The 13250-nt window shown below is 36.0% G+C and overlaps 1 protein-coding gene across 1 annotated transcript in view; it reads left to right on the top strand.

Moving 5' to 3' along the window:
- Positions 1–13250, top strand: part of COL6A3 (collagen type VI alpha 3 chain) — a 76650-nt gene that overhangs the window by 17135 nt on the left and 46265 nt on the right. The window contains exons 2-4 of the mRNA XM_072418513.1: positions 475–600; positions 6988–7590; positions 12349–12942. Coding sequence (XP_072274614.1) covers positions 7218–7590; positions 12349–12942 — 967 coding nt within the window. The 5' untranslated portion in view covers positions 475–600; positions 6988–7217. The remainder of the gene's footprint in view (positions 1–474; positions 601–6987; positions 7591–12348; positions 12943–13250) is intronic.

Raw genomic sequence — 13250 nt, 5'->3', positions numbered from 1 at the left:
GTCAAAACCCATCTCTTTACTGACCCACCTATAGTGCTTGCCTTTGGTGACTAACTTTGTATACTGTCATGTATAATTACATTATTGATTTGAGAAATGACACAGATTAAATTGACTGTAATGAAAAATAGGATTACAAATATGTATATAACAATATATATGATATATGACAAGGTTTATTTCACAAAGCTGAGAATGCACATACTAGGATAAAGATTTTTTTCACGGATGTGATTGTAACTTTCATTTGGCTCAGTGGATGAAAATTACTGTCTTGCTTTTTCAAAAACAAGGATCATCATTCTTGTGTATTAGCTTGTGAATTAGGTCTATATATATATATGTGCATTACATCATTCTTTTTATTCTGTTAGTAATTGCTATTGTTGTTCCTAACAATCTTAGGAAAGCAAATGATCATTTCTAAGAAGGGAATAAAATTAATCCAACATGTTTTGTTATCATTTTTTTCAGTTTGATCATCTGGTGCTTATTACCCATACATGGTCAAGATGAGGGAGCATGGCCTACTGCCAATGGTGGCGCTTTTATGCCTAATGCTCTCAGGGATACATAGACTGGATGCACAGCAACAAGAAGGTAGGTGTCAAAATATAATGAGAGATACAAGGAAAACATAAGGTAAGGTAAGCAGAGATTGGCTTACTAAAATGTTTTAATTTCAGTGTGTTTATTTTGAACATTAACCTGTACTGAAAGAGTTATATGAGCTTCCTTTCATGACTCTATTATCTGAATATGCTAGTTGCATGGCTGACATGCTGATCCAACAGGTTTTAAAGCTTTAGAATTGCTTTTCCCAAAACAAGAATTCCCGTGTCTTAAGTTTTCCTGCTGCATGTTTGGGTTCAGTCCATGACCCAGGCAACTACAATTTTCAGAAGGAATTCAGCAATGGCAAACCCGTATTTGCCATCTCTTTACTGACCCAACTATAGTGGTTGCCTTTGGTGACTAACTTCTCTATATAGTCATTTATAAATACATAGCTATTGATTTGAGAAATGACACAGATTACATTGACTGTTAATGACAAAAAATGATTACAAATATGTATATGACAATTTATATGATATATGACAAGGTTAATTTCACAAAGCTGAGAATGCACACACTAGGATAAAGATCAATATTTTCACCCATGTGATTGTAACTTTCATTTGACTCATTCGATGACAATGATGGTTTTAGCTGTCTTTTTTAATGCCCTGAATTTTATTGGGCATTTTAGATCCATGTCTTGCAAATATAGTATTTGTGTTCTGCATTGTACAGTGCATTGTTGCTATATGACAAGGAAGCCTAATAATTGGGAAGCTGCCTTACACATGGCAGCGTGCCAAAAGAAGGGTATGGCCCTTTTTCTTTTCTTTTTTTTAGTTGCACCAAAACACATGGCAATGTGTTACTGTGCATTGTAATGCGTGGTAGCCCACCCACATCTGTTGGCCATGTGAACTGGGGTGTCATCAGAATGAGATGGCCTTACAACACACCAATGAGTGTCAGATGTATTGAAGTGCATTGTGGTAACACATGTGATGCCACAGCATACATGTATGAATTGGGCCTAAACAAGAAAAAAGAGAATTTGTTATTTATTTTTAAAATAAACACAATTGCCCTCGAAATATCATGGTGACAACTGTGTAAGAGGGAAATTCCCATCATTTTAGACAAATTTCCTCTTACACCCTGTTGTTCTGTTGTTGAGGCTGTTCCAAACCATCTCTACTCTTTTCAAATCTCAAGTAAAAATGTTGCATTCATATACACTTTAGGAAGAAAACAAACATATTTGTGCATTGTTTAGCTTTGTGCTACCACCGTCAACTCTTCTGTCTTAGACACAAGGCAATGATTACTTTATGGTAAATGCACATGCCTTATGTGTATATATTTGGATTTATAATGTTATATTATTACAGTTGTGCACTCAAAATGCAACTATTTATAACTACAATTATTTAACATAGAACGTGCAGTTTTCTAGCCAGTTAAGCTGCATTTGCTATTTGAACGGGTAAGTAAAGTATTTTGTTTTTCTAATTTGTGTTTATAGGATGGAGGTGTCGTATATAGCTTTTTAGACGTTCATAATTTTTTCTGAGGCTGTAGTGCGAACATTACCAGCTCATATGAGTGTTTCAAGTTTTTAGCCCCCATTTATTGCGTATATTACATTTATTTCAGCTGCTTAGCAGCTTATGAAATGGTTTAGACTACAGAGGAGACTAAAATGACATCATTTTGGCTGTACAATTTCAAGGGAAATCCTTAGACAGCCTCACTTGTTTCCACCCATCTGACTTCATTCTCACACATTAATCTGGGAACATGCCACCTTAAAAACCCAGAAGGTTAGATTTACCACTTTCAAATTCGTGTGGAATGAAGCATGTACTGGTCATGTGACCCTTCAATGAGTATGTAATTCCATGATGCCAATTAACTTTAATATCACTGTAACTTTCACATTCAATGCCATGGCAATGACTTTATTCATTGAGGAAAGTACCGGACCTTCATTTTATAAGAAAATTGAAATGCCGAGTTTGGTGCAAAGTTTGTCTTTTTTCAGATTTATTTGTCTAAAATACAATCAGAGAACAAAAAACCTGCCTTACAATGATAAATTAACAGATTACATGTTTCTGATGACATTTATGTCAGAAACATGCATGCTTATGGAGTGAAGCACTAGCTTGACCTAATGGTTTCTAACAGTTATCTGGTGGGCTGTACAATGGGTATTATCTAATCACATAATGACCCTATTACCAATATACTATATATATATATATATATATATATATATATATATATATATATATGGGGGTCTGTTTGGAACCAGCCATTAGAAATGTTTATATGCTGATTTTTTTGTAACACAGTGATGACTTTGCATTTATGTCCAAAGACCTCCCAAAAAGACTGATGATCCCATTCTCAATACCTATTCAGTTGAATTCACAAATAACTGTACAATAAGTCAGTTCTCAAATAAGTAAGTACTAAAGCAAGTAGTCTTCTTTTAGCCATCTGTAAGGTGGGATCTCAGTTACCACCAATGTAAGTAGCATTATTAACACTGACCATCATGAGGCCGTTCTCTCATTGACTTTCTTGATGACCTTTAAGATAAGAGGATCATTCTTCCAAACTTAAAAGGGTCCTTCCCTGCTGACCACTACTGTAATGTGCCAATACACTGAACGTATTGTAAAACGTCACTTCACTGATCATCAATATAAAGTGGCACTTATGTCATTGACCAACAATGTAAGCAGGCATTTCTCTGGTGTCTGGTTGTAGAAGGCTGCCATAGGAGATGGCTTACATTTGTTATTTGGTCATTCTACCTACAAGTGTTGGTATATAGACTTTTGGTAATATAATGATAGTGTGTCTCTTAGTTGATGATAAATTGAAATTTTTTATTAAGTATTAGGTCACACATGATGGCTAACTTTTACTGTCCACGGTTAAAATTGGCATCATAACAACCTTAGTGAAATTATTATGGAAGAAAGGCATCATCAATATCACTTATTGTCTTTGATTAATGAAAAATACAAATTGTCAAGCAAGTTGTTGGCAGCCAAGAAACTATGTTGGCAGCTAAAAAACACAAAACCTTTGGCAGAATGTTTTGTGATTTAGTCACAATCAGTTTTCTTTCTTTTAAACAATGTAGGATTACAGAAGCCTTTTCTGTATATGGAAATGGATCAGAAGTCTTGGAATAAATCTTGTCATCACTGGTATTGTTATTAATGCCTTAACAAGATTTTGCATTATTTGTTTGAATAAACATTTACCAGGTCTTCTCAAAACATAGTGTGACTGATATAAAGACACAACCTTGACACACCAAGACATTAAGATAACCAAGACAGTTAGGTATAATATTACCTTGCATTAGATGTGCAGGGATAGTGAAAGGAGCTAACACATACAACATATACTAGTACACTAAAGATTGTAGTAAAATAATATAACAAATACAATCTGTCTATAAAAAAGACATACATTGCCCTGACACAAGTTGATATGACCAAAAAGCATAGTTAAGAGGTACACAAATAACTTTATTCAAATATTTATTTATGGCCCAACAAATATGAAATTAGAATTGCATGTAGTCATAATAGATTTTTTTTATTACATTCTATAAATGTATAGAACAGTGAGTGATGGAAATATATCAATTGACACTGTATATCAATTGAAACGTACCCGAAAAAAGGTCATAATACATTATATATTATTATTATTGCTATTATCTGTTATGTAATGCTGCTTTGTACCTGAAGGTACTCCAGTACAGGAATATTGTATGTGATAACATTTTAGTTTTATATAAATGAAATATTTTATAGTACAAAAGATGTGATCAAATCTAAATGCAACCTATAAGCATGACATGACAATTACCTACATGACCTGACCAGTGTAGATAGACTACAGGTCTAAAGTAGTGTTCAGTGCAGATTCATATCAAACAACTTAAGAAAAATGCAAGTGATTGATTAAATTTAGCAATTATTAAAAGCATACAATCTGTTACACAATGTTAAACACTTAGGAGGTCTTTATTTGTCACACTATTTAGTTTTTTTCATATCAATTATCTGGTAATGTCTATCCAACAAGAATGCAGAACGCTGATGTTAAAATTTGCTGTCATGTAATGAAACTGAGATATTATGTAGTGGGTGCTCGGGACTTTTCACAAGCATTCCAGTTCCTTATTTTGAAAGTTTTATATATTGATCTGTTCATTACCATCAGTACAATACCTGGTAAACAATGAAGAATATGTTGAGCTCCAGTGTCACAAAAATAAAACTGCAGTCAGAATGCTATTTTTTTCCATATCATAACCCTGCTTATCCAAACCCTTTTCAGTTTAAGCCTGTTATTTTAGGCAAGGGTGTTTGAAAAAACATCAGGACAGAAGGTCCTATTCCTTTCAATTGTAAATAATACAGACATGACATGTGTTTGTAAAAGAAAGTTATAACTTTTCTCATTCTAATGAAAGCAGTAAGTTGATTATGCCAGTGGTTTATTATGTTAGCTGGATAAATATGACTTTGTCTAATAGATATTTATATTCCAAATATGAGCATAGTTGATGCCTCTCATATCCATGGTCCAAGTAAAAGACAGAGCAGGCCTAGCTAATGCTATGATATGACTATGATTTCATGCAGACTAACATCCGCTCTGAACTGCAAGGAGCTCTAGAGAATACTGGTCACAGATGTGACTCCTATATATATATATAAATATATGTGTATTTATTTATTTATATGTTCTAATAGTGTTGTCAGCACATATGCTAGAAAATAAAATATCTTTAAATTGTCATAACGTAGTATAACGGTTTCCCAGGAACTGAAAATGTCCTTGTTAAAGTCCCTTGCTTCCATTGCATCATGTTTCTTATTGTTGTTGGAGAGAAACATGTATTCACTTTTGTACATCTGCATGTTTTCACTGCACTTAGGTTAACACTGTCACCCTTTGCATTTCTTTCTCTTCTCTCCTATGTTTCTGTTTGTTATTTTGGCACTTATCCTTTATCTTTCACCTAACCCACTACACAACACCACGATTTCATAATTAACACCAGACTCGGCTGACCTGGTTTTCCTCATTGACGGCTCAAACAATGTCGGACGCACGGGTTTCAATGCCATCCGTGACTTCTTGGCGAATTATGTGGAGAGACGTTTGGAGGTGGGAAGGAGCCGGATGCAAGTAGGAGTGGTGCAGTATAGTGATGATGTCAAAATAGAATTTACCTTGGATGAACATACTTCCAAACAAGAGCTGATAAATGCCCTGAAGAGTTTACAGTTTGTTGGAGGAGAAGAGGCTAACATGGGGGCTGCTGTTGAATATGTGGTGGAGCAGCTGTTTACTTCAGCTGCTGGAAGTCGAAGAGAGGAAGGCGTTCCCCAATCAATAGTGATCATCACTGGTGGGCCATCAAGTGATGAGTTGAGAGAAGCTGCCAACTCTTTAAGACTTAACAGTGTCATCACATTTGGCATTGGTGTGGGAAAAGCAGACAACAGTGAATTGCAGCAAATTGCAACTGATGATACCTTTGTGTTTACCGTGCCCCAGTTCCAGGTTTTGGGTCAACTGGAAAACCAAATTGTTCCATACATTGCTGGAGTAGCCCAAAGGACAATTGTTTTACAACCCCCTACTGTTATAACAGAAGGTAGGTAGGTCATATTGGTGAGTTCAGCGTGAAATAAAGGGTAAGATTTATAGGAAGCTTTATACGATAAAAATCACCTGTACTTCTCTCTGGAAAAATATGAGATATAATTCAGAATTTATATGGTTATAGGAAAAACTTGATATATAACCAGTGAGTACTGCTAGGTGACTAGCTTTTACTTACCACACATTGGTTTTCATACTGGGAAGCATTTTCTTTCCTCTGTTTTTAAATACCATGACCTTAACATCTAGCCTTATGTATGAATGTTCATGTTCTCTAATGGTGTTGCCACATTTAATATTTAATTTACATGTGCTTTAAAGTAGCTGTGCTAAAACAGGGAGATTTTAAGCATAACGCAGTAATCAATATGGAACCCCATTCAAAATCGGTTCAGCCAATTAAAGACCTGGCCTGCTTAAGATCTGTCTGCCATGCTGACATGCATGTTTCTGTATTCCTGCGTTTTATTATTTGAATTAAAGCTCTTCTGGCTTGAGTGCTCCTTAAGTATTTGGGAATGCTTTATAAGAGCTCAGGGATAAATTACAGGAGCCTTGAGGTAATCATCAACATGCCTGACATATCTTAAACTGACTAGTAAGATTTTGTGTGGAGTTACTATTTTTTGTGTGAGTTCAGCTTTTCAGTCAACATAACATTTATTGGAATATTTTTATGTTTTTGTTGATTTACTTATGCATATCTTTCCCTTGCAGTTACGGAAGTCAACAAGAGGGACATAGTGTTTCTGATTGATGGTTCCAGTGATTTGGGCGGGCCAAGTTTTTCTGCCATTCGCGAATTGATTGTAAAGATAGTAAACAGGTTGGAAGTTGGTCTTGATCTTATTCGAGTAGGATTGGCCCAATAGGGCAGAGATGTAAAACCTGAATTCTACCTGAACTCCTTTGGTGCTAAAAAGGATGTTATTGCTCATTTGAAAAAGATGAAGATTCTAAATAACACTCCATTAAATACCGGTGCTGCTCTGAGTTATGTCCAGAATAATTTCTTTACTGCATCGGCAGGAAGCCGTGTGGATGAAGGAATTCCACAGCTTCTTGTATTCATTACTGGTGGGCAGTCAAGAGATGACATTGTCCAGCCATCACTGGCCCTCAAGAGAGCAGGAATTCTGACCTTTGCCATAGGATCCAAGAATGCTGATGAAGCTGAGCTTAAAGAAATCGCTTTTGATTCTTCACTGGTTTTTCAGCCATCAGAATTTAAACAAGTTACTCTACAAGTCTTACTTCCTCAGGTGCTGACTCCTCTGAAAACCCTAACAGGAGTTGTCATTTCTGAAGGACCAACTGAAGGTAACACATTTAGTTAATATCTGTATTTTATATATTCTTCGATTTTTTTATCTTACCCCCTACAATTTGGTTATTATTTGTTTGTCTATTGCAGATCTGTTCATAGGTTCTATACTGTCCTGTTCAAACTTTTTGTAAGGAACAAAGCTGGTTACATTTACTTTGGTTGTACACAATTACCTGTTCATTCCATTTTTGTATCTACTAGTAGTTAGTCACATCAAACTGGTCTTGCCCTTGTAATGTTGAAATGTTTTGTAGCCTTTCCTATTGCTTCTTCAGTTCTATCAGTTTATAAAGTACCCCAACTTTTCTATCCATCTTGCGTGCATACCTCAATCCAATCACCATGGTATTTGACACTGCAGATGTCTAAGATCAGGAGGTGTTGGTTTTGTTGAACCAACCTATCCTATTAACATAATCCCATCAGGATAATGTATTTCAGGAAGTCTGCATAAATGGTAAACCTTCAAATCATATGGTTGAAGGTGAAAATTGTGTTCAATTGTGCCCCCACCTCTGTTCAGATGTAGTCGTTCTGATTGGATATAGATGACCTTTTTTACACTTCTTCCAAACCGGTTGTTCTCTCTGTCCAAAACGTGCCCCTTATTGCCCTGGAAAGAATGCCGCTTTTCTTTCAGATGTAGGGAAACTACTGAATCTTGCCATATTGCATTTACCCTCCATTTGTTGGACCATTTGTTAGCTGAGAATTTGTTTTCTTTCCCCAATGTACAGGTCTTAGCATTTCTCACTACACAGCACTGCATATACTAGGGTACTTCACTTGTGTTTGGGTGTTGGATTGTTTTGATATATAAACTTCTGTTTCAGTATGTTGGTGGCCTTGAAAGAAACAGGGTTGTGCTGCTCGTTAAAAAGTCTTCTCAGTTTTTCCGACACTGGAGTTGCATACAGGACCCACTATATTACTGCTTGTCTGCTCTGTTTGATGGTTTTGAAATCTTGCTTGACTTGTTTATGTTTTAACAAAAGCCCAGTCTGGGTAGCCAGAATTTTTCATTGCATTCCTTAGATGTCTATGATCTTTATCTTTATACTCTTTTTGTTGTTACCATCTCAGTCCAGTGTTGCAGAGTTCTAACAACCCCCAGTTTGGAGGTCAACAACAAAGGCTGATATTTGTGGGTAGGTTTCCTTTAGACCTCAATGATCCCCTCAAATCACTCCCTTCTTCACATGTAACATGCAATACAAATTGTGTAATTTGTTGTCTTTGGTTTAAATTTGATGTGTTTGTCCACTGAGTTTATGTGTTCACTAAAAGCAAATATCTTTGGAGTTGTAATCTTGACCCACACCTTGAATGTGACTAACTGCTACTAGATATATAATGGCCTGGATAAATGAGAACCTTCACAGACATTCCATTTTTGTATGGATTTTCCCAGCTGTTAATCCTCAAGCTTGTTTCACCTAGAAACATAGAAGAAGGAGAGCAGAAAAACACTATGACTCCATATAGTCTGACCTTCTTTTGTTTAAGGATAAACCTTCAGGCAGGTTTAAATTTAATTTTTGCTGAAAAACCTATTACCTCTGAAGTTTGTTCCAAGCATTCATTACTGTTTATTTACAGAGCATATTTATTACGTGAAGGGAAACTTTGTATCACCCAGGGCTTTCAGAACTTTTCACAATATTAAGTAGCACAGTCACATTTTCCACCTAGTTCCGTGTGGTGTTCCTCGAATCCCAAATGTATAGTAGAGTATAGGTTACCTATTTATTTGTTGAACACATTATTGTTGCCTTTAATTTGGGTTATGTGCCTAAGATTCAAAGGCTGACACAGTGTTTGTACTTTAAATGAAAGTATAATGAATCACAAGCCACATTTTGAGGTATTGTTGCAATGTTTTCTTTAAACTAACTAAGTTTTTGTGACTTTCACATATTTCTACGCTAAAAGTAGTTTAAGATTTTTTTTTGGGACTTGTACACAAGAGTTGCATCTTCTTAGGTTGTAACCTTTCGCTCACAATTACTCAAACATTTAGGGTACATATGTGCTGACGTTCTGTAGGTATATAGATAACACAGGAGAGGTTCCAGGAGAATTATTAGCATAGTCCATACACCACTTGGGACTGGTTCCAGAGTTAGTTGTTAGGAAATCAACCTTTAGGGCCACTGTCTGCAAGCTCAACCTCCCCCATTTTTTTCACACAGCTGTGACATATGGGTCTGAAAGGACCCTCGACCTTAAGTGTCATCGATCACTTTACCTGCTACAGCAAGTCAGTGCTAAAAGACATAGTTTTATAGTCAGCAATAGCAATCGCACGAGTGGCATACCATGAGCCATAGCAGCCTATTCTGCTACTATAGGGCCCAGGGGTAATTGAGAGCCTCAGTAGGCATTTTAAATAATATTTTTGTTGGCACATGAAGATATGATACAATTCAAATCCAGTAATGTATTTTTTTAGAAATTTCAGAGTTGTGGTAATGACCCTGTACTCCTAATGAAGTTTACAGTCAAGAAGGGCTGATATCAGGTGCACAGGAGGAAACATTCTGGCCAACACTGAAATTAACCCTGCATGCCTAACACAATGTTTCTTAGGAAATAACAATAAATAATAAGAATAATGTAAAATATTGTAATAATCATTTTTCTTGCAACTACAACTCTTGTTCAGTTTTGCTTCTTCACCTTTTTTTCTGCAGTTACATCTTATGATTGTTAATTTTCCTGCACACAAGAACTAATCCTAATACAAACTTGTTTTAGTTTATACCAACTGACTTTTTTGCAGAACTACAAATTTCAGGTGACATGTCATTAAGCCTTAGAAAAAATGTATTATGCATACACAGTGCTGGGTAGAGACTGCAATAGATCTTCTCGGAGCTATAAATCAACATAGCTAAAACAGATAAATAAATGTATAAAGGAAAAAACTGATCTGAATACTCCTCCTAAGCATCTGATATCAGCATTTCGATACTGGAGACCTTACAGGGGGTCAATGTCATTAGCAACCTCTTCAACCTGCACTGATGCAGTACTGGATTTGTATTGTTATCACATAAACAGAGTTTTTCCATGTAAATTGTGCTTCACGATCTACCTAATAGGATGCCATCCCACCTGCAAGTCCCATAGCAGCTGTGTGGAGTGCTGTGGGTATTGTTAAACTGCTGGGATTTGGTTCTTTTACCCTGTGAAGGTAATGCTTTTTGTGATATAAAGATGACCTTATAGTCCATGTTTAAAAAAAAGGACCTAACAGTATCTACCCACAAGGTTGGTTTTACTGTAGAACTAATGGTAAAAGTGCTTGTTATGCAGCAGAGGGATCTGCCATTTGAATTTCAGGATGGCAAAACATTAATTAAGAATTAGATTGTGAGATAAAACCAGAATGAACTTGAAACATACAGCATTATGTCTTTTCTACTTTCTTCATTCTCCCTAATGATTTCTTCTGTCATTCTTCTTCCTCTTTCATTTTCTTCTGTTTTAAAACTTTATTGTGGTTACTCATTTTATGACTTCCATCTACATAGAATTGTTTAGTGCCAATTTTTCTATGCTTTATATTTGTCAGATGCAATGGGTGGTATATATTGGGCTCACTGGCTAGTATGCATTACATCATGGAACACTTCTTCAATTGGATTTGAAGGCATGATCTGGTCATTCGTGAGAGATTGGACAAAGTGCTTTAATGATGGTGTGAATACTAGCAGAGATGTCCTTTTTAAAAATGACTGTAGATAGCTATGCTATTTCATTTTCACCAAGTAAATACAAGTTGTACAAGAAGCTGATGAACATCATTTTTTAGTGCATTATGATGCTGTAGTTCATACTTAAAGGATTCACCCAGAACTACATTTGTAATGTTTGGTGGAACTCTAGAGAACATAGATATTGCCCAAGTATATCTTCTTTTTATTGATTTCCCGAGATTTTGCTTAACAGCCTTGCTTTTCTTTTTTAATGACTTTGTGGGGAAATATTCTTGGGGGCTGTAAAGTAGGGCTTTTGCTTTTGGCTTGGGTTGAAAAACATGAAATTCATATAACTCAAAGTACTATACCCCAGACCTCACTTTATTTCAGTGAAATCATACCCTACCATATGTCCTGAAAAATAAAGATGACTGAGAGGTGTGTCTCATGGATTATGATTGTACAAACAAAGCTAAAAGCATTTATTGTGGCCTTTAAACAGAACATGTAAAGATAGGAATAAGATAGCTGCCATTTCTGATTTGCTTTTAAGATAAGCCCTTGCTTTTAAATTGCTTTACTACAAACCGTGCAAGCATGCAGGACTTAAGACATCATGGCCTGCATGCTTGTTTGAGGCAATACACTTTGTAGTAAAGCCAGGATCACAGTGGCAGACCTGTAACTTCCACCAATATAAAACTCAGCAAAGAAACTGTCCTATTTCTATCTTCCTGGGCTTGTTTTATTGCACCAAACATTTACTTTGGTATGGTTTGATGTGAGGATAACCTGATTAATTACACAACATACCATAAGGAATACTATTTATAATAATTATTTAGTAGATGGAAGATAATGTCTAAGACTAACTATGCTAAGTTGCTCTGATTTCATTGTCATTCCCTTCTTTGGCTGCCCTCTAAGCATTATTAAGAGTTATGTGTCTACATTGTGTAAACACATGCATTAAATGATCTTGCTAAGCTGAATTTGCTGTGATGTCATGTTCATTGTTTTCTGTATCCTCCACCCACCAACTTGCAGTTATAAACCAAAGAGACATCGTGTTCCTAGTGGATGGTTCCATCAACGTTGGAAATGCCAACTTTCCATTAGTCAGAGACTTTCTCATCAATATCATTAACAACCTTGGTATCAGCAGTGAAGGCACTAGAGTTGGCTTGGCCCAGTTTAGTGACACCCCCAGAACTGAGTTCTATCTAAACACACTGACCTCAAAATCTGATCTTGTTAATCGTTTGGGGCAGTTAAGAATAAAAGGGGGTGATCTCGTAAACGTTGGCTCAGCACTTCAGTTTGTTCTCCGCAATCATTTTACAAGCAGTGCTGGCAGCAGAATAGAGGAAAACGTTCCACAGATTCTCGTGGTTTTGGTGGCTGGGAAGTCCTCAGACAACATTCAGGTTGCTGCAAAAGACCTCTTAAGATCAAGGGTTTTGACTTTTTGTGTTGGGGTCGGAGATGCGGATAAGCAGGAGTTGGAAACCATTGCATTTAACCCTCAACTGGTTTATGATCTGGATGATATCAGGTCCTTGCCTGGCCTCAGCACGCAAATCATAACACCTCTTACATCCTTCGTTAGAGGAGAAGTTACTGAGGTGACAATAACAGAAGGTAATGTCTTTTTCTTTTTCTCTGGTCTTTTCTTTTTTAGTTATTTAAAATGTACTTAAAGGCCGCTGAAAAAATATTGTTTAGAGGAAATTCTCTGTTTGTTAGTTTTTTGTTACCATGACTATTTTACTTTGCTGACTGTATTCAAGCTTAATTTGCTGATGTGGAAGGTATGTGAGAAAAGGTCTAAAATTATTTTGGGCCTTTGCACCTTTACTTTGTATCATATGTATGAAACAAATACAGCTGTGTTATGCATTAGAGGTTTGTAGTGAGTAATCACAAACAGATCCTAGAATTAAAAGTTA

Source organism: Pyxicephalus adspersus, chromosome 7 (assembly GCF_032062135.1).
Source record: "Pyxicephalus adspersus chromosome 7, UCB_Pads_2.0, whole genome shotgun sequence".
Lineage (NCBI taxonomy): Eukaryota > Metazoa > Chordata > Amphibia > Anura > Pyxicephalidae > Pyxicephalus > Pyxicephalus adspersus.
Note: the sequence above shows the minus strand (reverse complement) of the source record. Positions and strands in the feature narration are given on the sequence as shown.